Here is a 26,620-nt window from a genome sequence, read left to right on the forward strand (position 1 = left end):
TTCTGAACATCCTGAATGCAAATAATTGCTTTCCAAAAAATGACACTGAACTCAACTGCCTCTAAATGACTGTAAACGACCCAGTGTACACGGACAGATAAGATAACATAGAGGTGGGTTCAGGGGCTTCTGAACATTCTGTACATGAGGCCTTATTTACAGACATTGTTGTGCCTCTTCCCCTGAGGAAGAAATTACAGATTTCGAAACATGTCGGGAGTATCGTTTCCGAACCACCATTCATAGGCCATGTATATGACGTATTGTTGATTTGGTAACTGTATCATGGCACAGGTCATTGTACCAACTTGTCCGATAAATTAGTCTATATGTTTTTTACAGGACCTGGAGTAATTATTTACCCAGTTCCCCTTTTTTTGCACTTTTAAACTACTATGTATAAAATAAACTTTTGAATTTTACATGACTTGTTTTTAATTTTTGTGTGCATGCTGTATTAAACCCCATTTGGGGACCGATGTTTTCTCTGATATCCACTTTTCAGGGGGACATACTAAATATATATCACCCCACACACACTCCTTCCTTGTATCCTCCATGTCTGAATAGACACATGGAGCTGCAGCTCAGCTCGGGTGCCCCCATAGCAAACTGCTTGCTGTGGGGGCACTCGATGGGAGGGAGATGCCAGGAGCAGGGAAGAGGGACTAGAAAAGAGGAGGATCCGGGCTACCCTGTTCAAAACCACTGCGAAGAGGCAGTAAGTATAACATGTTTGTTATTTAAAAAAAAAATGAGACTTTACAATCACTTTAAAAGAAATCTATGATCAAAGCATCAACTTTTATTTTATGTCATCAGCCTTGTAATGACCATACAAACAATAGTTACATTTGGTAAAGGAGTTAAATTTGACAATCCAATATAAGCTAACTTGAGAAATATTTCATGTTGCTCATCAAAAGTGCTCCCTATATGTTGGCCATGTCTTTCTTACAAGTTTCTAGATTCCGGCATGCTTTTTACTTTCGGTTTCTAAGGACCACATATCCCATGGTACCTTGCTGCCTGCAGGCAGTGATTCCTGTACTCACTCCACCTCCTAAATCTCTTCCTCTCAGCACATCTGTTGTTAAGAAGGCAGGCTCTGTGAAATGTGTGGCACAGCAGTGGCTACCAACACGGCATAGTGACTACGTTTTAAAGAATTTAAGGAAGTAAATGTGTGGGGATCTTCACAAAGTAAGTTTACAAAACTTCAATATTGTTCAGATTAATAGGAGTAGGCCAAAAATAATTAAAATACAATATAGAAAAAAATATTTGGTTTTAGATTTTGACCATAGTTTTTTTGTGAATCTTTTGCAAAGTATATCTGGAAATCCTGCCAGTTACAGCCTATTCTATGTGGACAATGCTAAGCCGCTGCCTTTCAATTAGTAGCAGCACAGCAGCCTTCTGTGCACCCACCTTCAGTTGGCTGTTGGGCTGCCTATCAGGTCTGCAAATGTGTTCTATTTCAAATGCCGCTTTATGCATTGACATACCTTCTTAGACCCTGTCTAGTCCAGACATTGTGATCATCTGCTGACTTGGCACTATCCACAGGCAGCTTAATTTTTTCAATAGGACACAGAAGTTGAATCTAATGCAGTTTTATTTCTAGGAAATGTTTTATTGTAGGAAGACTGAAGGAATCTCTACTCTCCATTTCTGTTCCCTCGACTCCATTTTGTTACTAAATCCCTAGACTCAGCTTAATTAAAAAGCCTATCTAAGTAAATGTCCTTGAAAGTTTCCAGGACGTTAAGCTCTGTGGTCGAACTGACCCTTAAAAAGCAAGTCTGTTTGAAGTAAACGAATTATGCCTTATCTTAATCTTTTCAAAAAGTCAAATGTAATGCCAATTATAACTATGCTTTATTTTAATTAACTCATATGTACAGTAAATACGTGACTTGAAGCACGTAATGGTAAACTGGTATTTTTGTAATAACTTTATGTATAATCTACTGGAAAGGGACCCCCCCCTTTTACTTTCTTATAAAACGTTTTGTATTGTCTGAATAAATCCAAGCATTCTGTAACATTGTATCTGCCGTCTCTGTGTGTGTCATTAAGTGCTACCAGATATCTGAAAGGAATTTTGATGCTTAGGGCCATGCGAGTCTGAATTATTTGCCAGCAAAGACAACGATTCTCCTAAGACCTGTCTCTGCCAAGTACTAAATGTGGAAGAAATGGGGAGGGTCTAGCCAGGACCTAATCAGCTAACATTAACCACTTCAGCCCCGGAAGGTTTTACCCCCTCCCCCCACTTAATGACCGGGCCATTTTTTTTGCGATACAGCTCTGCGTTACTTTAACTAACAATTGCGTGGTCATGCGATGATGTACCCAAATAAAATTGATGTCCTTATTTCCCACAAATAGAGCTTTATTTTGGTGGTATTTGATCACCTCTGCAGTTTTTATTTTTTGTGCTATAAACAGAAAAGGAGAGACAATTTAAAAAAAAAAAAACAATATTTTTTATTTTCTGCTATAACACATATCCAATAAAAAAATGTTAAAAATCGAATTTCTTCATCAATTTAGGCCAAAATGTATTCAGCTACATATTTTTGGTAAAAAAAAAATCCCAGTAAGCGTATAATGATTGGTTAGCTTCTACAAACGATGGGATATTTTTAGGGAATTTTTTTTTACTAGTAATGGTGGCAATCAGCAATTTTTAGCGGGACTGCGATATTGCAGCAGACAAATCGGACACCTAACTGAAACTTTTGACACTTTTTTGAGTACCAGTAACACTAATACAGTGATCAGTGTTAAAAATATGCACTGTCACTGTACTAATGACACTGGCAGGGAAGGAGTAACATCAGGGGCGATCAAAGGGTTAAGTGTGCCCCTGGGGGATGCTTGCTAATTGTGGGGGGGTTGCTCTGACTGGGTGAAGACAGAGATCGGTGTCCCTGCTTAGCAGGAACACAAGATTTCCATCTTCTTACCTGTCAGAATGGTGATCTTCCTTGTTTACATAGGCAAATTGCCGTTCTGCCTCTCTGGGGAAGGATTGCGGGTGGCCGGTGGACAAAGGGTCCGCAGGACCCACTAATTGTCATCCCCTGTGTCCAATCAGCGTTCAATCGTGCCTCCGGCAGCCCACGCGCACCACCTAGTGGCTATTGCATGAAATGAGGTACAGGTACGTGATTTTGTGCAAAACAGATGACCTGCCACAGTAAGTATGCGGTAGGTGGTTGGCAAGTGCTTTAACAGGAGAGGAGACAGGGGAATAACCAAAATCGTATAGTAAACAAGTTGTAGTAGTCCAAAACCTCCCCTAGATGTTAGCATACAACTGAACAATAATAACCCGATGCAGTTCAATAAAAAAAAAAAAACTACAAGGAAATAAGACAGAACGGCATGTTTCTTGCAAAGCTGATAGTCAGCTCAATGGACAACAGTATAGAAGGCTGATGCTGCTGAAAACTGAGACTGAGAGGCAGTGGCTTAGTGCTGTCATTCTCTGTTACTGATAGGATCTCCAGGTAAGAAATTTTGCAACCAATTCACAAACATAATTTCCTGAAAAAAGTCTTAGCAGTGTTGTGTGATGCCCAAAATTACTGAAATATAAACTTAGGGTTCCAACACATTTTAAATGATTTGATCCATTGGACATGGGAAAAAAATGCTATGAAATTTTTAATTTATTGTTGTATTTATTGATGATGATGACGAGAAAGGTGATAACAAATGATGAACGCTGGAGACAGGTAGCTGGGAAAAAGGGACACCAAAGACCTGGACTTCACAGAGCTGCAGATATTGGCTTTTATGTGGTAAGATGATATTCACGTATTGGCCAAGCATTCCCTTACACTGGAAGGTTTGGGTGGAGCCATTTGACATGCCGCTAATCTCTACACATCTAGATATAGAAGTAGAATGACAGAAAAGGAAATCATTTAATATAAACAATAATACACACTACCAGCCTTTAAACATATAAATTATTAAAGTAGATGTTAACCTAATCACTAAAATCTGCTAAAAAACCTTTAGCAAGTTAATGGTACCATGACTGTGCCATGTGTGTTTTACATGTGCATTCCACCGGGGACACGTGTTAGATGGTGACATTGCAAGGGTACAATTACAAGTGAGGTGTCAACCCATTACAGGAAGTGCCTGAACAAGGACCTTCATGGTAGGATCTCCAAGTATTCTCTAACTACCTCAATACCAGCATGTTAAATCCCCTTTCTTTTTAGGCCATTTTGTTAATTTTCAGTGCTTTCATAGTTTCACTGACAATAACTCAGTTATGGGACACTGTGACCAAGATAAATTTAACTAAATTAAGCCCCAAACCCTATGAAAGTGGCTTCTAAGTATTTGTCTCAAGGATGGATCACGGAAGGCAGGTATGTGTTCCCATTACTTGGGTTGTGGTCAATTTTAGGGAGACAATAAGAGACAGAAAGAGTACCCAGGGATTCTCACCTATGCGGGGTTAGGGGTTCCATGGTGTTCTGGGGAAAAGGGGGAAACTGATTTACAGCTTTTCCAGGTTTGGTAAGTTCTGTATGGTACCTGGAATTCAGAGACTTAAAGAGATTTTAATAGGAAAGAGCCTCCAACCCTGACTACTGGGACTTTGGTTCCAAAATGGTTACCCTGCCTGCAAGAGAGGGTTAAAAGGGGCAGGCAGCAGCCAGCAGGTGTCCATAAGGTGTTAAGTGGAGCAGGGCACAGTTGCGTGAGGACTGGGAACTGTCTTGTTACTGAGACCCTGCTGCTGAGCTCTTGCAACATTGCTGAGCCCCGGAAGCAGACAGGGATGTTTAATACCCTGTGGTGGAACAAGCTTGTGACGGTGGTGAGCCAAAGTTTTACTTTATGTATCAGAAATGTGGACTGTTTTGTTTAGTTTTCTATGCTGAAGTAAGCTGTTTTCATTTAACTTTTGCTTTTACCAACACAACTGACTAGTGATCCTGCCAGGGCCGGACTGGCCTACCGGGATACCGGGAATTTTCTCGGTGGGCCGCCGGCCCTGGGGCCGCTTTGGGACCGCTTTAAGATTGGGGCCGCTTTAAGATTGGGGCCGCTTTAAGACGCGGCCGCTATTGGGACCGCGCCGCGGCCGCGCTGTGATGGCCGGCCGCTGCAGGCGCGGTGAAGTCTTTCCTACGTGACGTCAGCCGCTGTGAGCGGCATGACGTCACATCTGGCGGGAGCGGCTGCGCGGCGCCAGCGGTGGATCATGTGACTCAGCAAGACCGACGGGAGTCGAGATGACGGCGCCGAGAGTCCTAGAGTCCCACACCACTGTCAGTACACAGACGCCAGCAGCATGATCGGCTGAGACCAAGTTAGTACCGTAATAAAAATCAGCAGCAGTGCAATTATTGATCCCATCCTCCGACCTCCACTAGACCACCACCACCCCCTGGCCCCTGCTGATCTCACCACCCCCACAGATCTTATCCCTGATAGGATGGGGGGGAAGCAGTGGCGGTGGGGAGGATGGCACCCCCCATCACCACTGCCACTAATCTCCCCTCACCACTATAGCTGCCAATGATCTCACCACCACCACTGATCCAACCCCCCCCACCACCCCTGCCACCGATCCCATCCCCCTCACCACCACCACTGCCACCGATCCCACCCCCCATACCACCATCGCTGCCATCAATCCCACCCCCTCACCCCCACCGCTGCCACCGATCCCACCCCCCTCACCACCACCGGTTCCACCACCGCTGCCACCGATCCCACCCCCCTCAGCGCCACCGATTCCACCACCGATCCCACCCCCCTCACCGCCACCGATTCCACCACCGCTGCTACCCCCCTCACCACCACCGCTGCCACCCCCTCACCACCACCCCCGCTGTCGCCAATCCCACCCCCCTCATCACCACCCCGCTGCCACCGATCCCACCCCCCTCATCACCACCACCCCTGCTGCCACCAATCCCACCCCCCTCACCACCACCCCTGCTGCCACTTATCCCACCCCCTCACCATCACCACTGCTTCCACCCCCCCTCACCACCACCCCTGCTGCCACTCATCCCACCCCCCTCATCATGGCCGCATCCTCTGATATCTCCTGTACCATGTCCGCACAGCCTTTGACATCTCCAGTACCATGTCCACAGCCTCTGACATCTCCTGTACCATGTCCGCACAGCCCCGACATCTCCAGTACCATGTCCACACAGCCCCTGACATCTCCTGTACCATGTCCACACAGCCCCTGACATCTCCAGTACCATGTCCACACAGCCCCTGACATCTCCAGTACCATGTCCACGCCTCTGACATCTCCTGTACCACGTGCGCACAGCCTCTGACATCTCCTGTACCATGTGCGCACAGCCTCTGACATCTCCTGTACCATATGCGCACAGCCTCTGACATCTCCTGAACCATGTGCGCACAGCCTCTGACATCTCCTGTACCATGTCCGCACAACCTCTGACATCTCCTGTACCATGTGCGCACAGCCTCTGACATCTCCTGTACCATGTGCGCACAGCCTCTGACATCTCCTGTACCATGTGCGCACAGCCTCTGACATCTCCTGTACCATGTGCGCACAGCTTCTGACATCTCCTGTACCATGTGCGCACAGCCTCTGAAATCTCCTGTACCATGTGCGCACAGCCTCTGACATCTCCTGTACCATGTCCGCACAACCTCTGACATCTCCTGTACCATGTCCGCGCAACCTCTGACATCTCCTGTACCATGTCCGCACAGCCTCTGACATCTCCTGTACCATGTCCGCACAGCCTCTGACATCTCCTGTACCATGTCCGCACAGCCTCTGACATCTCCTGTACCATGTCCGCACAACCTCTGACATCTCCTGTACCATGTCCGCACAACCTCTGACATCTCCTGTACCATGTCCGCACAACCTCTGACATCTCCTGTACCATGTCCGCACAGCCCCTGACATCTCCTGTATCATGTCCGCATAGCCCCTGACATGTCCAGTACCATGTCCGCACATCCTCTGACATCTCCTGTACCATGTCCGCACTTTTACCACTTTTAACTAGAATTTGCTCTTTTATTTATAAAGCCCTATATGCTTTCATATCTATCTTATCTATGATAGTACACTCTTCAAATTTGCTTTAAAATGCATGGTTTTCCCTTTTATGAATAAGAAAAAAATGGCGTTATGTTGTTGGGCCGGTATAATAATGCTATGGGGCTGGTATGACATTTTTTCCAGGGCTGAATTTTATTCCCAGTCCGGCCCTGGATCCTGCCCCCCCCCCCCCCCCCCAAATATTACAATAAATATAACTGGAAAAATAGATAGTACTTATTAAAACTATTTACATTGGATTACTATTTAAAAAATATATTTACGTTGGATTGTTATTTCCATTATTTTGCAGGGAGTTTCCAATGAGTAGTAAACCTCCGTTGATCCATTCCCCACAGCAGTCTCCTCTGTTAGTGATGGTGACGTGGGATATTATATGTGGCTCATGCAAGTCCACCCTCCACCAAGCTGAGTTATCATTGTTTGTGCTGGAGCAGGACCCAAAGCCAAAGTTAGAATTTAGGTTTCCATCGATAGCATTTATAGCAAGGGAGAGATACCCCACATCAAAGTTGTAGAAGACAGAAGACTGGGTTGCGCGGCCTTTTAGGGCAACATTTTTATCTGTGAATAAAAGGGATAAAATGTAGAGATTTTTAGATTAGAACTTATCTTTAAAAGTAAAGGCCAACCACTTATAGCCCAAATCCGGGCTCCAGACCCATTTCCTCTTGAGGTCCCCACTGGAGGCATGTTATTGTTATTTCTTTTACCTTTTTTTAAGCTGTTTTCAGTCATGAGAATTGCTGGGTCCTCTTTTTTGTTTTTTAAAACAGACAGACGTGGATAGCTGTTTGATAATCATCAATAAACTGTAAGTGCAGGCTACTTTGCTCAGGATGTGGGACTGTGATGTCCTGCACTTAAAGTAATTCTAAAGGTTGTGATTTTATAAAAAAGAAAAAACAAACATGTTATACTTATATAGGAGAACAAAAAATAAGTAGGACTTTAAATACACCTCCAAAGCACAAACAAATGCAATGAATATATAAAAAATACAAAATATTTTATTAATGGTTATCAATAAAATCTATTAAAACATACAACATGTGAAACAAGCTTGCATAATAGTTCTACAATGTACACCCACTGACAAATGGCATGGTATGTAATCAAGATATAGGATATTGGTATACGCGTTTCGCTGAGAATACCGCTTTTTTGGGACCACCCAGCTCTTGAAAGATCATAAGTTTGCTCCTCTAGTTTATCACACTCTGTGCATATCTCTATGATGTTGGTCAAAGTGCGGGACAACTGTATTCTTATATATCTCATTTCATTATCCTTTAACCTTGGACATCTCAAACTGAAACGCCCATGCTTGTTTTTTGATGATCATTCACAAAGCAGTTGTATCCTCCCTTTGGTGTCCTCTGCTGGGATTGGCCGCTCTCCCATGGGCTGGTGAGACTGGACCACATATGGTTATCTTCACATTATTATAAACAGGTTAAGATAATTGGCACATGGGCGTTCAAAAGAAACAATCTCTATTATCTTTCAAGAGCAAGTGTAGTACATTTTATGGGCATCTATACATATAGACACATATATATATATATATATATATACTGTATTTTCTGGCGTATAAGACTACTTTTGAACCTCAAAAAAATCCCCCAAAAATGGGGGGTCGTCTTATACGCCGAGTATAATATCTCCAAGGTAACCTAAGTATAAGTATTACCAGTAGATCATGTAATAGGGGGGTCGTCTTATACGCCGGAAAATACGGTATATATATATATATATATATATATATATATATATATATATATATATAATGTGTGTGTATATATTGTATATATTATAATATGTGCATACATATAGTGTTTGGGTTCACATACTCAGGCATATGGGACAGGCCAGTGATAAGTCTATTTAACACATCAAAAAGTAAGTAAGGTAAGGCCACATTGGTATTTGGGAATATATATTTATCTAATTAGACATTTCAAAGGGGACTTGTTGACCAGAACAGAGACCAACCAAACCAGGTTGACCTTTACATATCAAAGGGGCAGATAATGACCCTGTGCTATGTTAATTTTAATAAAAGACCACCTCAGCCTTTGAGAGCCAACCTAATTAGTAGTCAAATGCAAATTAGGAAATTTCCTGAAGGTTTTTATGACTGCAGTTGTCCATAGCCAAAGGGGCATTATCCACCCAGAAAGACAAAGGCCCAATAAAACTGGCCAATCAAATTGCTTATCCTGGTAACCAATGAGGAAAAAAAGGTATATTAGAATTGGGTTGTTTTGGCTAAGTGATGACAGGAGAAGCTGGGTTCTCTGAAGGTGAAAGAAATGTCCTGTCATCCATCTTGCATGTACCTCTGTTGACTTTTGTGAAGTCTCAATAAATGCATCTCTCTGGGAGAACTGGGTCGTTGGAAGAATAGATCGCATTATAGTAATAATTAATTAATACTACCACTACGATTATATCACTACATTGGTGCCGTGACCCGGATAAGCAATTTGATTGGCCAGTTTTATTAAAAGTCTGAGACAATTCTTAGGCATGACAGGTTTCTGCAGGGAGTTTGTGCCTCATTATGCGTCATTAACAGAGTGTTTGTATGATCTGCTGAAACAAGACGAATGGAAATGGAAATCAGAGCACACACAAGCCATTGAAGCTTTAAAGGAAACTTTAGGCAACGCCACTTCACTAGCATCACCGGACCCAAATAAAGAATTCAGACTCTATCCACATGTAGGCCCCAGTACCTTAGCTGTTGCAATCACGCAAGACTATTTTGGAAAATAAAGACCTGTAGCCTATGCATCACATTTACTATCATCTGTAGAACAGAAGTATCCTTTGTGTACTCATATGGTGCTGTGTTTGCTCTTTGGGCAATAAACAAATTCAGGTACTTGACAGGTACACAAAAGGTCATCATTGCTAGTCATCACACTCCTATAGTCATGTTAGCAAATGGGAAATGGAAAGAAGCAGATGTAAATTGTAAAAGGCTTGCAAGATGGACCACAGCTTTATTGTCAGAGAACATTGAGGGTTTAATGTTAAAGGAACCTAGTGTCCTGTTTGGTGGATTGATGATTGAAGGTGAAACTCATAAATGTCAAGTGCAAGGAAATAGTTTGCAGCACAGAGTTTTAACTGCCGTATCCAAACCTTTTGACCTTGAAAGTAAATGCTGGTATGTTGATGGTTCTTCTTACTATAAAGATGGAAGTAGAATTGCAGGATTTGCTGGTGTTTGTGTAAAAGATGGCAAGGTACAGAGACAATTTTCATATTCATGTAGAGATCGTTCTGCACAGTATGTGGAAATAGCAGCCTTTTTGCAAGTACTCATAGAGATGAAAGATGATGGGGGAATCATTAACATTGTGGAAAAGAATAATCAGCGCAAACCAAATAGAAAAATAAAATAATATACAATCTCGTGCACAAGGCTGCAAACAATCAGTGCCAAACACAAAACACCTGTGAGATCAAGGAATAATAATATTGCTGCGCCAAGTGAACATTAATTAATAGGAGATAAATCAGTGTTAATAACAAGTGATAAATCAATATCATGTGAAAAATAAATCCAGTGATCAAAATAGTCCCAATCCGGTGGTGCAAATCACTAGAAATTATTAATAAATAGTCCCAAAATCATACATCAAAGAATCGTGTCAAATAATGTGACTAAAATCTTCATCCAAAAAATTGTGATCAAAGGTGCTGCATGCTCCACTCCAAAGTGCTCCAAGTGACTGGTGACAAACTAGCAGCTCACCTCAAGGAGAGACTCCACAGAGTCAAAACACGCATATATAATAGCCTGGTCTTCCAATCACCACCTCCTGGTGATGACCTTCATCACGCCGATTCCCGGAAGAATACAGGCAGGCAGAGTTTTGATGTGCTGACAGCCTGCACTGCTTTAAAGTGCCAACAAATGTAAGTGTAATACCTATGTTTATGCTGCTGAAATAAACCCATCCTAGCAGAGAGCACTAGATCTTGTGTTTTTTGTATTCCCACACCGATGCTGTATATACTTGGAGAAAGAAGCAGGAGGTGGTGATTGGAAGACCAGGCTATTATATATGCGTGTTTTGACTCAGTGGAGTCTCTCCTTGAGGTGAGCTGCTAGTTTGTCACCAGTCACTTGGAGCACTTTGGAGTGGAGCATGCAGCACCTTTGATCACAATTTTTTTGGATGAAGATTTTAGTCACATTATTTGACACGATTCTTTGATGTATGATTTTGGGACTATTTATTAATAATTTCTAGTGATTTTCACCACCGGATTGGGACTATTTTGATCACTGGATTTATTTTTCACATGATATTGATTTATCACTTGTTATTAACACTGATTTATCTCCTATTAATTAATGTTCACTTGGCGCAGCAATATTATTATTCATTAATCATTAACATTGCTTCAAACTCAGACCAGGTATGCAAGGGTGCAGTTGTCTATCTTTCGTGGTGGAATGTGATGGGCTTTAACCACTTTACCACCGGAGGATTTTGCTGTCTTCCGTCCAGGCCACTTTTTGCGATTCGGCGCTGTGCGACTTCAACTGACAATTGCGCGGTCGTGCGACGCCGTACCCAAACGAAATTTACGTCCTTTTTTTCCCACAAACAGAGCTTTCTTTTGGTGGTATTTGATCACCTGTGCGATTTTTACTTTTTGCGCTATAAACAAAAAAAGAGCGTTTATTTTGAAAAAATAACAATATTTTTAACATTTTTTTATATGAAATTCCCCCCAAAAGAGATGTAAAAACCAATTTTTTTAAAAAATTTTGGCCAATTTGTTTTCTGCTACCTATGTTTGGTAAAAAAAATCGCAATAAGCGTATTTTGATTGGTTTGCGCAAAAGTTATTGCGTTTACTAACAAAGGGAAAGATTTCTGTCATTTTTGGTGTTTTTTTTTAACGCGTAATGGCGGCGATCTGTGATTTTTTTTGTGGGACTGCGACATTGCGGCGGACAGATCGGACCCTTGACTGACATTTTTGACACTTTTGGGGGTACCAGTGACATTACTGCAGTAATCAGTGCTATATATATGCACTGTTACTGTAAAAATGACACTGGCAGGGAAGGGGTTAATTTTATTGGAGAGGGAGGGGTTAATGTATGCCTGGTGCTTACTGACGTGTAGGGGGGGAGGTGACTGAGTGATTTATGGACAGATCGGATGTCCAGCTATGCTGAACAGTCCGATCTGTCACTCCCTGTCACTATGGAGATCCGTCCGCTTGTGTTTACACAGGCGGGCGGATCTCCACACTAGATCCCCGGCGATCGGGGCAGAGCAGCGGCGATCGCCGCTGCTCCTCCCCTGGCCCGACTCCCGCTGTGAATGAAAACAGCGGGAGCGAGCCTCCGGCGGCGCGCAAGCGCCGCCCAGAAGGGGGAGTGTCTGACGACGTTAATACTACGTCGTCAGACGATAACGAGCCACTCTGCCGCAGTAGTATTACTGTGAGCAGACGTAAAGTGGTTAAAGGAACACATGGCGGTGAGATAAGATATCCATCCTTATGGAAAATGATAGAGGAGGAAACGCTATTTTTTTCAAAAATTTGTATTAGAAAGGTACAGGCCCACAGAAAACAAACGACCGAACAATACTGTAGATAGATTAGCAACGGAGGCTGCAGTAACATCCCCCGAATGGCCTCATATAGAGCATGCTTTGTCATTTCCAGTCTCTGCCCTTACACAAGCTCAAGCAAAAGGAATTGAAGAAAGGACATGTGAGTTGGGTAAAATACAAGATCAGGATGAGGAATTAGCTCAACTAAAAGAAATGTGTGGGACTGGGCCTATACAATTTGAGGGTCAAGAAATGCAACTGAAGGATGGTCTTTTATTAACTTACAAAAACGGCTTATCTTTATGGGTTGCCCCAAAAGGTGTGAGGAAAGACATTCTTACATGGATTCATGGGTCTCCTGTTGGTGGACACCCCAAACTGCCTTTAGCTTTAGAGAGATTAGATCATGTAGCATGGTGACCTAAAAATAAACAAGACTTTCAGGATCATATTTTGTCATGTCTAATGTGTGCCAATCATGATCCTGCAAAAAGGGAGAGGAGCACTGATGAGACAAGCTCCCATGGGACCATGGGAGCAAATACAAATTGATTACACAGGTGAATTGCCTAATACTGTACTGTGCACCAGAGAAAAATATTTGCTGGTTATTGTGGATTCTTTCAGTCACTGGGTTGAAGCCTTCCCCACCAAAAACTGTACTGCCACCACTACTGCAAGGATCTTGGTCAAAGAAATATTTAGTCGGTGGGGAATACCAAAAGTTCTAGACAGTGACAATGGGCCAGGTTTTGTAGGTAATGTGATGAAAGAGACATGTAAGCTTCTTGGTGTCATCCAAAAATTTTACCTCTTCTATCACCCTGAATCTGCAAGACAGGTTGAACGAATGAACAGGACAGTAAAAAATGCTTTTAGGAAGGTTGTAAATAAACAAGGTACAGATTGGGATGAGAAATTACCTTTTGTTCTGGCAACCATTCGTTCCAGAATTTGCAGGTCCATAGGCTTTGCCCATTTATGAAGCTCTGATCGGCAGAACAATGAGAACGTGGGAACATCGAATAAATCCGGTCCCAGCAGCATTGGAAACTGTTTCATTATCTGAATCATGAGTAGAGACCTTAAAGGATCATGTGATTACGGTGCATAAGGCTGTGTGCGTCACTGATGAATGTACCCATAAAAGCTCACAGCAGTGGTTTAATGCAATGGGAGACGCTAGAGAATACCAAATTGGGAATAGAGTAATGTTACAGGATTTTTTCTGGGTTTCACCCATTTCCTAGGGCAAAGTGGAAGGGCCCCTATGCAGTCATAGACAAAATTGGACCCTCAGTTTACTTATTAGACTTGGAGAGAGACTAGGTCAAGATGGAGTCATGCATGGAGTCAATCCACCCAAAATTTTGTGGGTGGATTACAGCAGATACTGCTTAAAGGGGGAAGAGTGGATTTAAACACTCTAGCTGAAATGAAAATAGATATTCAGAACTGTATTCTCTACGAAACGCGTAGACCAATATCCTATGTCTCTATCATATGCCACACCATTTGTCAGTGGGTGCACTTGGTAGAATTAATATGCAAGCTTGTTTTACATGTATGTTTAAATTTATTTGATTGATATGCATTAATAAAATATTTGTATTTTTTATATATTCATTGTATTTTTTGGGCTTTGGAGGGGTATTTAAAGTCCTATTCTTTGTTCTCCTATATATGTTTAAAACAAGGATGATACCCTCCAATGGCACAAGTTTTTGATCTATACCTCTCCCCACACATGTTCAATCAAACATGTTATACTTACCTTCTCCGTGCAATGGTTTTGCACAGAGCATCAGCAATCCTCTTCTTTTTGGGTCCCCCATTGGCGGTCCTGGCTCCTCCCACCTGCTGAGCACCCCCAATAGAAAGCCTTTTAATATGGGGGCACTCAAGCAGGCTCACTCCTGAGCCCCACTCCTGTAAATGGACATTGTCAATTTAAACACAGAGTGTGGTTCCGCCTCACCCCCCCCACACTCTCCTTATTGGCTCACTGGCTGTGATTGACAACACCAGGAGCCAATGGCTCCCGCTGCTGTGTGAGCCAATGAGGAGAAAGAGACTCAGTAGAGCAGCTGCTCCTTTGCACATTGCTGGATCGAGATGGGGCTCAGGTAAGTATAAGGCGGGGCTGCAACCAGAATGCATTAGGGTAAAAACAACTTCTGCCTTTAGAACCACTTTAAATCCTATCACTAGTCTGCCAGGTTAAATTGGCTCCCAACTGAACCAGCTAAACTTCTATGGCCAGCTTTAGAAAAGGTAAAAGCCTAGATTTGGACCATGCAACACTGCTTTTATCCAGGGAAAGGTACATGCAAAGCACACATTCCCTGCCAAATGCATAACCAGACTGCAGTGAGATCACAGTTCTCATCAAGAGAGAATTAGATATCTTCCTCGCCTGTAGGTTTCTGGCCAGGGATTGGCATTATAAATTGTGCAATAAGTGCAACAATTAACAAACAAAAATTTCCCAACACACTTTCCAGCGAGCCTGCAAAAAACCTAAAAGTGTCCTTGTATAATAATTCATGTTAAAAACTTAGAGTTTGGTTGCACACATTTCCAAATATATGTGGAAGCAGCAGTGCCCACATCAAGGCTCCTCGGCATGCTACAGTCCTGACTATATTTTTGAGAGTCTCCAAGTTGGAGCACATATAGTATTATACAGTGGATAGATTAAGGGCAGGTTTGCCTGGAGGGAGCCCATTCCTCCTTTAAGGCACAGGGACACATTGGACACCCAGCAAGAGCACAATGGCAGCTGGAAGCATTCAATGTGTCCCTGCACCAGATCCATCTAATAAGCTATACAAAAAGATGGCAACCACCCCAATTTATAACTAGTCTTTGCAGTAAGGTGCATATTGAAGGGCAATGCCCATCACAAATGAACAAATAGTTTGTGGCACATTTACCAGCTAGCATGCAAAAAAAAGAAAATGGCCCTGTCTAACAATTTACGTTTAACCTCTTGCCCACTGCAGATATACTGCAGCAGGGCGGCTGGGCTGCGCAAAATAACTTACATCTACGTGATTCTTTGCACGAGGTCTCGGCTGCGCACGCGTGCCGCCGGAGCTGCGCAACCGCTGTGTTTAGACACAGTGGGAGGCGGGCCGCGGGAGGAGAGGTGGCAATTGCCCCTGGCCTCCCGTGATCATCAGAGAAACTGACAGAAGAGCCGCATGCTTATGTAAACAAAGCAGGCGGGTCTTCTGTCGCACAGGCAGGGAGAGATCAGGAGTTTCAGCTAAGCTGAAACTCTGATCTCTCTGTGCCTGTCACAGAACCCCCCCCCCCCCCCCACAGCGAGTAAGCAACAACAGGCATACATTAACCTCTTTGATCCCCCCAGTGTTAACCCCTTCCCTGCCAGTGTCATTTATACAGTAAAAGTGCATATTATTTAGTTCTGATTATTACTTTTTTAATGTCACTGGGCCCAAAAAGTGTCAAAAATGTCAGTTAGGGGTCTGATGTCGCCACCATTACAAGTGGAAAAAAAAATAAAATAAATAAAAATTACATAAATCTTTTCCCTAGTTTGTAGACGCGATAACTTTTGCGCAATCCAATCAAAATATGCTTATTGGGATTTTATTTACCAAAAATATGTAGCAGAATATAAATTGGCCTAAAATGATGAAAAAATTTGATTTTTACATTTTTTTTATTGGGAATGTTATATAGCAGAAAGTGAAAAATATTTTTTTTTCAGAATTTTTGTCCTTTTATTGTTTATAGCGTAAAAAAAAATCGCAGAGGTGATCAAATACCACCAAAAGAAAGCTCTATTTGTGGGGAAAAAAAGGACATCAATTTTATTTGGGTACAGCGTCGCATGATCACATAATTGTCCATTAAAGTAGCACAGTGCCGAATCGCAAAAAAGGGCACAGTCATTAAGGGGTAAAATCCTTCCGGTCCAGAAGTTGTTAAAGAGCAACACTTGTATACAAGCATGATAGCTAAGAGATCTGCTGTTTTGTCACACCCTAAAAAAAATGATTGCAGCTTCCTGTAAGACTTTGGTTGGAGTTTAACGTCTTCTTCTTCCTGCTCTCCTTAACTACTTTTATTCACCATTTTTAACCCCTTCCTGACGAGCATACACATATATGCAGACTACTAGAGATATTTAGGCCATGACTGATGACAATGTATATGCCAACCTTAATTTCCAACAGAAAAAGGCTCATAAATCCCTCCAAAACAACCCCCACATTACCATCAAGGCATCAGATAAGGGGGGCAATATTGTCCTTATGAACGATGAGGCCTATGAAACTATGTGCCTAAAAATTCTACAAGACCCAAGATGGTACAAAAAAGTGCCTGCCTCCCTGGTGGATAAGTCAAACTCTGAATTTTACAGTCTATTAGATGGGGCCCGAGAACGTGGTGTTATTTCAAAGGAAATTTTGGGAATATACTCGCACCAAGCATCCCAGAATCCCCACATTCTATGCACTCCCTAAGGTGCACAAGAGTTTAGACCAGTGATGGCGAACCTTGGCACCCCAAATGTTTTGGAACTACATTTCCCATGATGCTCATGCACTCTGCAGTGTAGTTGAGCATCATTGGAAATGTAGTTCCAAAACATCTGTGGTACCAAGGTTCGCCATCACTGGTTTAGACGATCCACGAGGGAGGCCTATCATTTTGCGGAATGGTAGTATCTCTGAGGGGGCCAGTGAAATTATAGATTCATATTAATGACCACACATCATCAGCCTGGCATTGTATACGAGAGATACTTTGCATCTCCTCCAGATAATCGATAATTTACAAATCTCACAGTCTGCCCTTTTGGTCTCAATTGATGTGGAATCACTTTATAATAGTATCCCACACGATAAGGGGGTCAGCGCTGTGGGGCAGGCCTTGCGTCAGAGAAGTACGGACGATTGGGAACTGAACAATTTCATGCTGTCTATGCTGGATTTTATCCTTAGACACAATATCTTTCTTTTCAAGTGCTCCCGCTACCTCCAGGTACAGGGCTTGGCTATGGGCACATGTTGTGCCCCGTCATACGCCAACCTGTACCTGGGGTAATGGGAGCGCTTCCTATTCTCAGATGATGACATGTCTATGTATACTCGCCATATATCATTATGTCAGAGGTACATAGATTATGTTTTTCTCATCTGGGAGGGGTCAGTTGCGCTCCTGCAACAGTTCCTACATCATCTTAACACAAAAAGCTTTAACCTGTTTTTTACTATGAGGTTCGATCCACTCAGGATCGATTTCTTGGACGTAACAATTTTGAAGGACAGTGAGAGACGTTTGGTGAGTAAGTTGTTCAGGAAGGAGACTGCTGGAAATACCATCTTGCACGCCAGCAGCTTCCATCCTGAACCACTTAAAAGATCCATCCCCTATAGCCAATTTCTAAGGGCTAGACGAAACTGCATGACACCTGAAGATTTTCAGGCAGAAGCAGATAGTCTTACCCAGAGACTTTTGGCTTGAGGATATACAAAATCTTGTTTAAGAAAAACCTTTAACAGGGTTAAAGCAGAGTTCCGGCCTTAAAAATTTTTTTCCAATAAAATTACCCCCGGGACAGTCAGGTCTAGTGCATTTCAGCAATGATAGCCTCTGAACTGTCCCCGGGTTCACTTACCTTTTAAAAGAAATACTTACCTTGAAAATGTCTTGTCCAGCACTGCCATCTCAGGTGTGGGCAGCTGAAGCCAGAGCGTCCTCTTCGGTGACGTCGGAGTCCCAGAATGCCTTGCACTGGCCCTGCTCGTCACTTCTGGTGCAGGCGCGTCATCCCTGCACTGCTTCTGGGCATGCCCAGAAGCTGTTTAGCAGGGAATGACGTGCCTGCGCCGGAAGTGATGAGCAGGGCCGGTGCAGGCGCATTGACTCCTGGGAGCGATGACGCTTGGCTCCCAGGAGTCAATGCAAGCAGGGAGTCACGGCGCGGGCCACGGCCGCAGAGGGAGGAAGTGGAAGGAAGGTAAGTATATTTTCTTTAAAAACAAGGTAAGTAAAGCAAAACAAAATCGTGATTATCCAATTCTTTTTCAGGTTACTTAGAGCAAGCGGATGTCAAATTTTCGTTTTGAGGCCTGAACTCTGCTTTAAGGAAATGGGTAGAAGGAGTCTGATCTTTAAACCTAACATTCAAAAACAAGAAGACAAAACTAGAGTGATTGTCCGATACTCAAATGAACATCGTAAAATACAGAATATTCTAAAAAAGTATTGGTACATCCTTACGGACCACCCAAACCTAAATTTGTGACAGATAAACCCTCAGTAGTCTATAAGAGAGCAGGTTCTATCGGGGAGATGATCGTGCACAGTGAATACAGAGGGGACTCTAGTCGAGACCCCTGTAAGATCTGGGGTACTTACCCCTGTGGAGCATGCTCCTTTTGCCCCTTCATACAGAAAAGAGTTAAATTTACCCTCCCCAATGGCAATGATTTCTGTTTGAGACACTATGCCAACTGTAAGAACAGAGGGGTGGTATACTTGATGGAATGTGAGTGCGGTTCTTTTTATGTGGGGAAGACTAAGCAGGAATTCCATGCCCGTGTCAGCAAACATCTGTCAAGCATGAGGATTGGCAACCTCTATTTGCTTCTAGGCAGACATGTTGCCAGGACCCATGGGTATATTAAGCCCAAAGTCAACTTCACTGTGTTGGACGCATTCACATTCCATCAAGAGGAGGCGACTGAAACAAGGTACTGCTCCAGTGAGAGGCCCGCTGGATCAGGTGCCTGAATGCAACTTCTTTTCCAGTCCTCAATGAGATGGAAAGCTTTAGGCCCTTTTTACAGGGTTTTACTTCAGGTAAAACAAATTAATATCGTGTACATTCTTGTATATACATATATACATATTTTTTCCTCATTTGGGGCAGACCATTCTCCTTATTCATCCAAAAAGCTAATCAGATAATAATTCAGATACACCATTCTCCTTATCCCCCTTTCTATTATCATTATGGGAAGCAAATTTAATCTTTGCCCTAAACCATTCTCCAGTTTTCCATCTGTCCCTTATCTTCAATTGAGGGATATCTAATAGGTTCCCCTTTTTTCTCCCCCTGAGGTGTATATGCACTATTGGGCTGTGATATATTATTGTACATCTTATCCATTTCCGCCTGGCTTTTATGTTTTATGCCATCATCTTTCCTATTCCCCCATGTCAGTAACTCACATTTTATTTTATTTCATTTTATATCATACATTCATTTTTTCATTCATAATATTTTTTTTTTTTTTTGCATTAAAATGCTCATGTACCTACGGGGTTAATTTTATACAATATATTACATTGCATTGCATTGTAACTATGTCAGTGTTAATGAGGTTGTATTTGCTATGTACTGTGAAAAATGTTGTTCACATATATTTCATCTCATATAGTGTTTCCTTGGGGTCACCCCCATGCCCACTATGTTTGGGTGGATGTTGTCCTTTGCCACTTTTTTTTTGGACCTTCCTGTGCCTTTGTCCGGCACAAGTAGGACCCTTTTGTGGCCCTGATACATGTGGAGCCTGGGGAGATTTCTCACCCGCTGGTGTCCATGTATTCGTTGTGTCAGCGGCCATTAGTCCTCATCAATCCCTCATACAGGGGGAGGGCTCCTTTGGGGGAGTGCGATGTGAATGAGGCTTGCACCGCCCCCCTTCCATGGACACTGTAGTCAGAGGTTGGGATGACAAGTGACCATCATCCGCTTCAGGGGCGTTACCGATGACGAGTCGCGTCGCGCATGCGTCCTATGTGAGGACGTCGAGGCCCGCACTCGGCGCCATTTCCTTGTATGCCTCACAGCGAGAGGAGGTGGACGCTCCCTCTCCTGCTGAGTGGCTGTATGGAGGCTGCTTTGCGGCTCCATCTGTGGATTTTTCTTTTTCTACCTTGATTATAACACAGTGAGAGGTCTTGTGTATATCCAATATTGGAGTTTTGTAAGAAGGATGTGGCCTTCATTATCTATCCTCCCCATTCTTGGATTATTGCCAGTGTAAGTTTTTGATGGGGTTGTTTCTGCTGCCCCTTCTTCTCCTCCCTTTCTCTCCTCCCTTCCTTTTACCATAGAGATGTTTTTTATGGGAGACATTCTTATTATTTGTACTTCCCCCTTCACTGTTACCTTATTGTCATTTTTTGCTTAATAAATGCACCGCTGAAATCCTTTATGGGAATATAAAAAAAATGTTCCCGCGGTCCTACAGAGATACAAGAACCTCCCTTAGAAGTGGCATCTTTGACCTCTTTTCCCAGACTATGTGGGTGAAATGCAATGAGACACTCCTATGGGACTATATGAAAATGGACAAACATGTGGTCAGTAGTAGTGCTATGTTGTATATGGGGTGATTTCTCTGTGAAACAATGTATGATATATGAATTATTTGTAACCTGTTGTATTGCAGAGGTGGGGACTGTATCCCTGAAGAAGAATAGAACTGAAAGTTCATTAAATATTCGAAATGCATTGGATATTCCCTCCGCAACAACTGCCCAAACTGTACTGGGGTGCTTTTTGCTCCTAGGGGTGATCAATTCAATGTACTGTTGTTTTTATGACTGTGCTGCTTTTGTCTTTATATGTTAAATGTGGACATTATGTCGGTCCTAAATTTACCTGTTTTTTCTAAATAAATATGGATTTTTTTTTTGGCCTTAACCACTTAAGCCCCGGAAGATTTTACCCCCTTCCTGACAAGGGCCTATTTTGTGATTCGGCACTGCGTGATTTTAATGGACAATTGCGCGGTCTTGCGACGCTGTACCTAAACGTCCTTTTTTTCCCCACAAACAGAGCTTTCTTTTGGTGGTATTTGATCACCTGTGCGATTTTTTGATCATGCGCTATAAACAAAGAAGAGCATCAATTTTGCAAAAATAACAATATTTTTCAAATTTTTTTACATGAAATTCCCCAAAAAAAATGTAAAAATCTAAATTTTTTAACATTTCCGGACAATTTTATTTATGCTACATATGTTTGGTAAAAGGGAAAAGATTTTTGTCATTTTTGTTGTTTTTTTTTAACGCGTAATGGCGGCGATCTGTGATTTTTTTTGCGGTACTGCGACATTGCGGCTTTTGGGGTTACCAGTGACATTTCTACAGTGATCAGTGCTATACATATGCACTGTTACTGTAAAATTACACTGGCAGTGAAGGGGTTAACTTTTTTTGAGAGGGAGGGGTTATGTGCAGTGGCGTAGCGTGGGGGGTGCAGGGGGGGGGGGCGGCCGCACCGGGCGCAACATCTGGGGGGGCGCATCCGCAGTGTCACTCTGTCTGTCTGACTCTGACATACACGGTTCACACACTGTTTGCAGCTGCCTCCATCTTTAGGCTGGGAGATGTCCAGCGTGGCCGCCCTATGGCTGAAAATGGTGGGTCGGGGCGGGGCTGGACTGTGCCTCACCTGTCCATTGGTGTAGGGTGGGGTGGCGTTGCAAGCCAAGCCCCGCCTATGCCGCCTCTCCTCACTGCTCACTGGGTTTTTTTTTTGCATCACCTGATTAGAGCCAGAGGCTCTAATAGGCTTCAAAAAAGGGTGGACCCGGCCATTGTGTGACCAGCGTGCCCTTTTCAATGCATTCTGCATTGAAAGGGGGCACGCTGGTCTCTCTGCATTGAAAGGGGGCACGCTGGTCAGTCTGCATTGATGGGGGGAAGGCTGGTCTCTCTGAATTGAATGGGGGCACGCTGGTCTCTCTGCATTGAATGGGGGCACGCTGGTCATTCTGCATTGAAAGGGGGCACGCTGGTCATTCTGCATTGAAAGGGGGCACGCTGGTCTCACTGCATTGAGAGGGGGCACGCTGGTCTCACTGCATTGAAAGGGGGCACGCTGGTCTCACTGCATTGAAAAGGGGCACGCTGGTCTCACTGCATTGGAAAGGGGCACGCTGGTCATTCTGCATTGAAAGTGGGCACACTGGACTCTCTGCATTAAAAGTGGGCACACTGGACTCTCTGCATTGAAAGGGAGCACGATGGACATTCAAACTTGTATTTAGATGCATTTTTCTTTAATTACATCAGTATTTTCATAACAAACAATACATGTGCTTAGGGGGTAAGGGTTTCTTTAACTAATCTAGTGGAAGAGACTCGAGTGCTAAAATCCCGCGGGTTAGGGGGCGCAAATTACTTGCCTTGCCCCGGGTGCTGACAACCCACGCTACGCCACTGGTTATGTGTGTCCCTAGGGGCGTGATTCTAACTGTGATTGGCTGTGGCTTGAGGTGTAGGAACAGTGATCAACGGTTCTACATAGTAGAACCGTATAATCACTATTCCTACACAGGGGAGAATGACAGGCCGCTTGTTTACATCAGCCGCCTGCCTTTCTCCCTCTGCACCGACGATCGCCGAGTTACCGGCGGACACCGGGTCCACCGGTCACACTCGCGGGGGGGTCCGTGACCGCGCGGGAGTGGGAGCGCGCCTCCGGGGGCGCGCACTCGCTCCCTAGACCCTCACAGGCTAGCGACGTAGTACTACGTCGCTTTGCCTGTGAGGGGCTGACCGCCACAGTAAATAGTCGTGCGGCGGTCGGCAAGTGGTTAAAATCCCAACCTAGAGGAGAATTCTCTTTCTTTTTACACATATATGCTGCCTCATGAAAATGGATCTTCATCCGTGGAGTCATATATATGTGCTGCTCACAGGCCGAGCTGTCAGTGACAGCTCCTATTCTCACACCAATCTTTGGGAACCAGGTGCCTCGGTTCCCGATCACCTGATTGCTGTGATAGCATCTGATTGGCTTTTGCAGTGATTAGTCACTGCACAGCCCATCCCTGTGTTGTTTTCTCTTCTTGAATGGAGAAAAAGATACATTGTATACATACAAGATACAGTATATAATACATTGTATCTTTTTCAACGTGCTAGAGAAGGAAATTGTAAACAAAAAAAGGTTGGGTTAAAAAAAAATGCATAATAATAAATAATAAAGTTAAAATAATTAAATCAGGGTTTGATCTAGGTCAGTGTCATGGTTAGAGGTAGGGTCAAAGGTCACATAAGCTTTAAAGGCTGGGGTTAAAGGTCAGAGCCAGTTTATTTTAGGTAGGATTAAAAAAAACTGTATTTATTACATTTAGTATCATTGTGAGTTATCGTCAGTGTTCTTTAGGTAAGATAAAAAAAACGAAAATGCGCACTATTGTTTCTTAAATCTGCTATAGGTACAAATAACAAAAATATACACATACATATGTAGTGTCGCTGTAATTTCCAGGAGCAGGAGAATTTAATTTGAGTTGTTCTTTTATAGTAGGTTAAAGTAATAGCTTGAAATACACAAATACATTTTTTTTTGTGTATTTTAAATATTTTTTGTCTATTTTCTTTTGATAGACTACCAACTAAAAACAAACAAACAATAATTCATCTGGATAATATAAGTAAAATATAATAAGCCAAAGTTACCAAAGATTTTTTATCCTCCATGAAGGGGTTATCATACTGTTAGTACGTAACCTTTTTGTATGTGTGTGTGTTTTTTCTCATTCACTTATTTGTTGCAGAGTAAGCATTAATCAATTAATAGCAATGTCATTTTTTTAAATCTCCCAAACTTTGTACCAGTAACATCATTTTGGTGTCTTGATAAACAAGGTAAATGTAGTACTGTATATCCAGAGTAACACTTATTGTATTAAAACTGATACTGGTCAAATTGAAAAAAAAAAAAAATTTTTTTTTTTATTTTACTTCTTTTCTTTAAGATTACGTTGAAAAGATTAAGCAAGACAATGGCAGGAAAAACAAAAACAAAAATGATCACCCAGAAATTGTTGCTGAATAGATGACTAGATAGCCCAATAACTAAAATATGAAAATGGCTCTAGAGTTTATCTGGTTATTCTTGCTTTTATTAAGTGATTTTATTGTTGTTTAAATAAGATATCACTCATAGCTTTTTTTTTTTTCACGTATTTATATTTCATACAAGATATATTTCATACAAGATTTTCCATATGTAGAAAGTTGTTAATAATTAGAAATTATTTTTAAAGTAAGCCAACTTACATTCTGGAGGGCAGAGGGCCAAAGCAGTATCAGTCATGAGCCAGAAGAGGGCGAGAGTGAGTAACAATTCCATTTCTATCGTTGTTGAATCTCCGTTCTAGTTCATGGAAAGTATGAACAGCTGAAAGACAGCGATATACATGTTGTATTGATGATAACAATAAAATAATATACACAGGGGGCTAAGGTTCAAACATTTTAACTTGCACCAGGACCAACACTTCAGAGCTAAAGCAAATGCGCATTGGTGCCCTGCTGTGCCATTCATTCCCAATGACACCCCTGCAATCCTTGTCAATTTATTTACATTGTAGTGCACTACAACACATAACAAGGCGCTACCGTGTGCTGCATTAATAAAATTAGCGCAGGCACCTTTTTTGGTGCTTTTGCTGCATTGGGCAACACATTCAAATCAAGGGGGTCAAAAAAGTTTTCCATATGGAGGCTTTTTTTGGTGACAGGTTCTCTTTAATGAGACATCAGGGGTCTAAAAGACAGTAGCAGTAAAAGGGTTAAAGGTGAACTCAAGGAAAATCTACTTTTCGACATTTAAACATGTTTGATTAGGTTACCACTAATAAAATGTGCCCAATGCATGCCTACTTCTGCATTCGCTATAATCCTTAGATTCATTAATCCCATACATTGCAGTCCTTTCCAAACATCCAATCCAGTTGCTCTTCCTCCATCACCTCCATTAATGACATGTCTTGTATTATTTTGACTGAATTAGTGATTCCTTGTGACTGGAGGAGGGTGGAAGACAGTCACAATCTCCTTTCCTCCAAACACAGAAAGCCTTTCATTTGATGAATTCGAGAAGTTTATGAATGGAGGATCAGATCAGATTTTAGGCATCCTATGCAACAAAAATATCATTTTTGGTGAGATACTCCCAAAGGGTTATTCGCTTCTAAAGAAATGCAGACCCTGCCTCTTTCCTCATTAGAAATCTACAGGTGCAGTAGCTAATAACAATGATAACATCACTACTTTACATTTACTCTGCAGACAACAAGCAGCTTTTTCTTCAGATCGGAAACATGTAAGTTTATTAAAATCCCTGCAAGGTAAATAGATTACCCAGAGGGTATTTTTTTTTTTTTTTTGCTTTTTTTGCTTTTTTTTTAACAAAAGTGGAGATGATCTACAGCTGCCTTTCTCAACCAGTGTGCCGCCAGAGGTCCTGAGGCATGCCGTAGAATAGTGGGAGAGAAGGGCTGTCAGTTGAGCCCTATCTCCAGATCCCCTACCAAACTGTACATCGGCACTGCTAGGGAGCTCCGTCAGCTTCAAAAGTGAAAGTAAAGGGAGGAAGGAGTGTGCTGTGCTCTCTGCTTCCCCCTACAGTGCAGTACCCAGCTGAATGAGAAAAAGGTACTGTGCTAGAACATTTTAAAATGGCTTTATACATGTGTGTTTGTGTGTGTGTGCGCGTGCGTGCATGTGTGTTCATATGTGTTTGTACATGTGTCTGTGTGTGTACATGTCATAGTTGCCAACATTTGAAAAAAATTTCCATGGACACTTTGCAGCACAGCTATAAATTACTTACCACACCCACTTCCCTGAAGCTCCGCCCACTCCACATAATTAATCTCCGCCTACTTATCAGATTATAGGGTCTACTTCATAAAGAGAGAATTACAGGAAATTGAAAAGGGAATTGAAAACTTAAGGCCAAAGTAGCAGAGTTGGAATAATTCTCCCATTCTACTGCACTACTTCTGCCTAAAGTTTAAAATTCTCATCACAATTCCCTGCAATTCTAAAGTGTCAAATGTGCTCAGGTGTGACCATACAAAAAAATTTAATATGTAAATATAAATAAAGTGCAGGT

At 42.5% G+C, this 26,620-nt stretch overlaps 1 protein-coding gene across 1 annotated transcript; it reads right to left on the bottom strand.

The window, feature by feature from the left end:
• Positions 1-3,678: 3,678 nt before the first annotated feature.
• On the bottom strand, positions 3,679-24,850 carry LOC309549728 (fucolectin-3-like; the record flags this gene model as incomplete). Its single annotated transcript, XM_082250221.1, has 3 exons — positions 3,679-3,904; positions 7,375-7,675; positions 24,778-24,850. 3 exons carry the CDS (start codon positions 24,848-24,850, stop codon positions 3,679-3,681), a joined length of 600 nt encoding a protein of 199 aa, XP_082106347.1.
• Positions 24,851-26,620: the final 1,770 nt, after the last annotated feature.

This window comes from Pelophylax lessonae (genome assembly GCF_965119305.1).
Source record: "Pelophylax lessonae genome assembly, chromosome: 3".
NCBI lineage: Eukaryota > Metazoa > Chordata > Amphibia > Anura > Ranidae > Pelophylax > Pelophylax lessonae.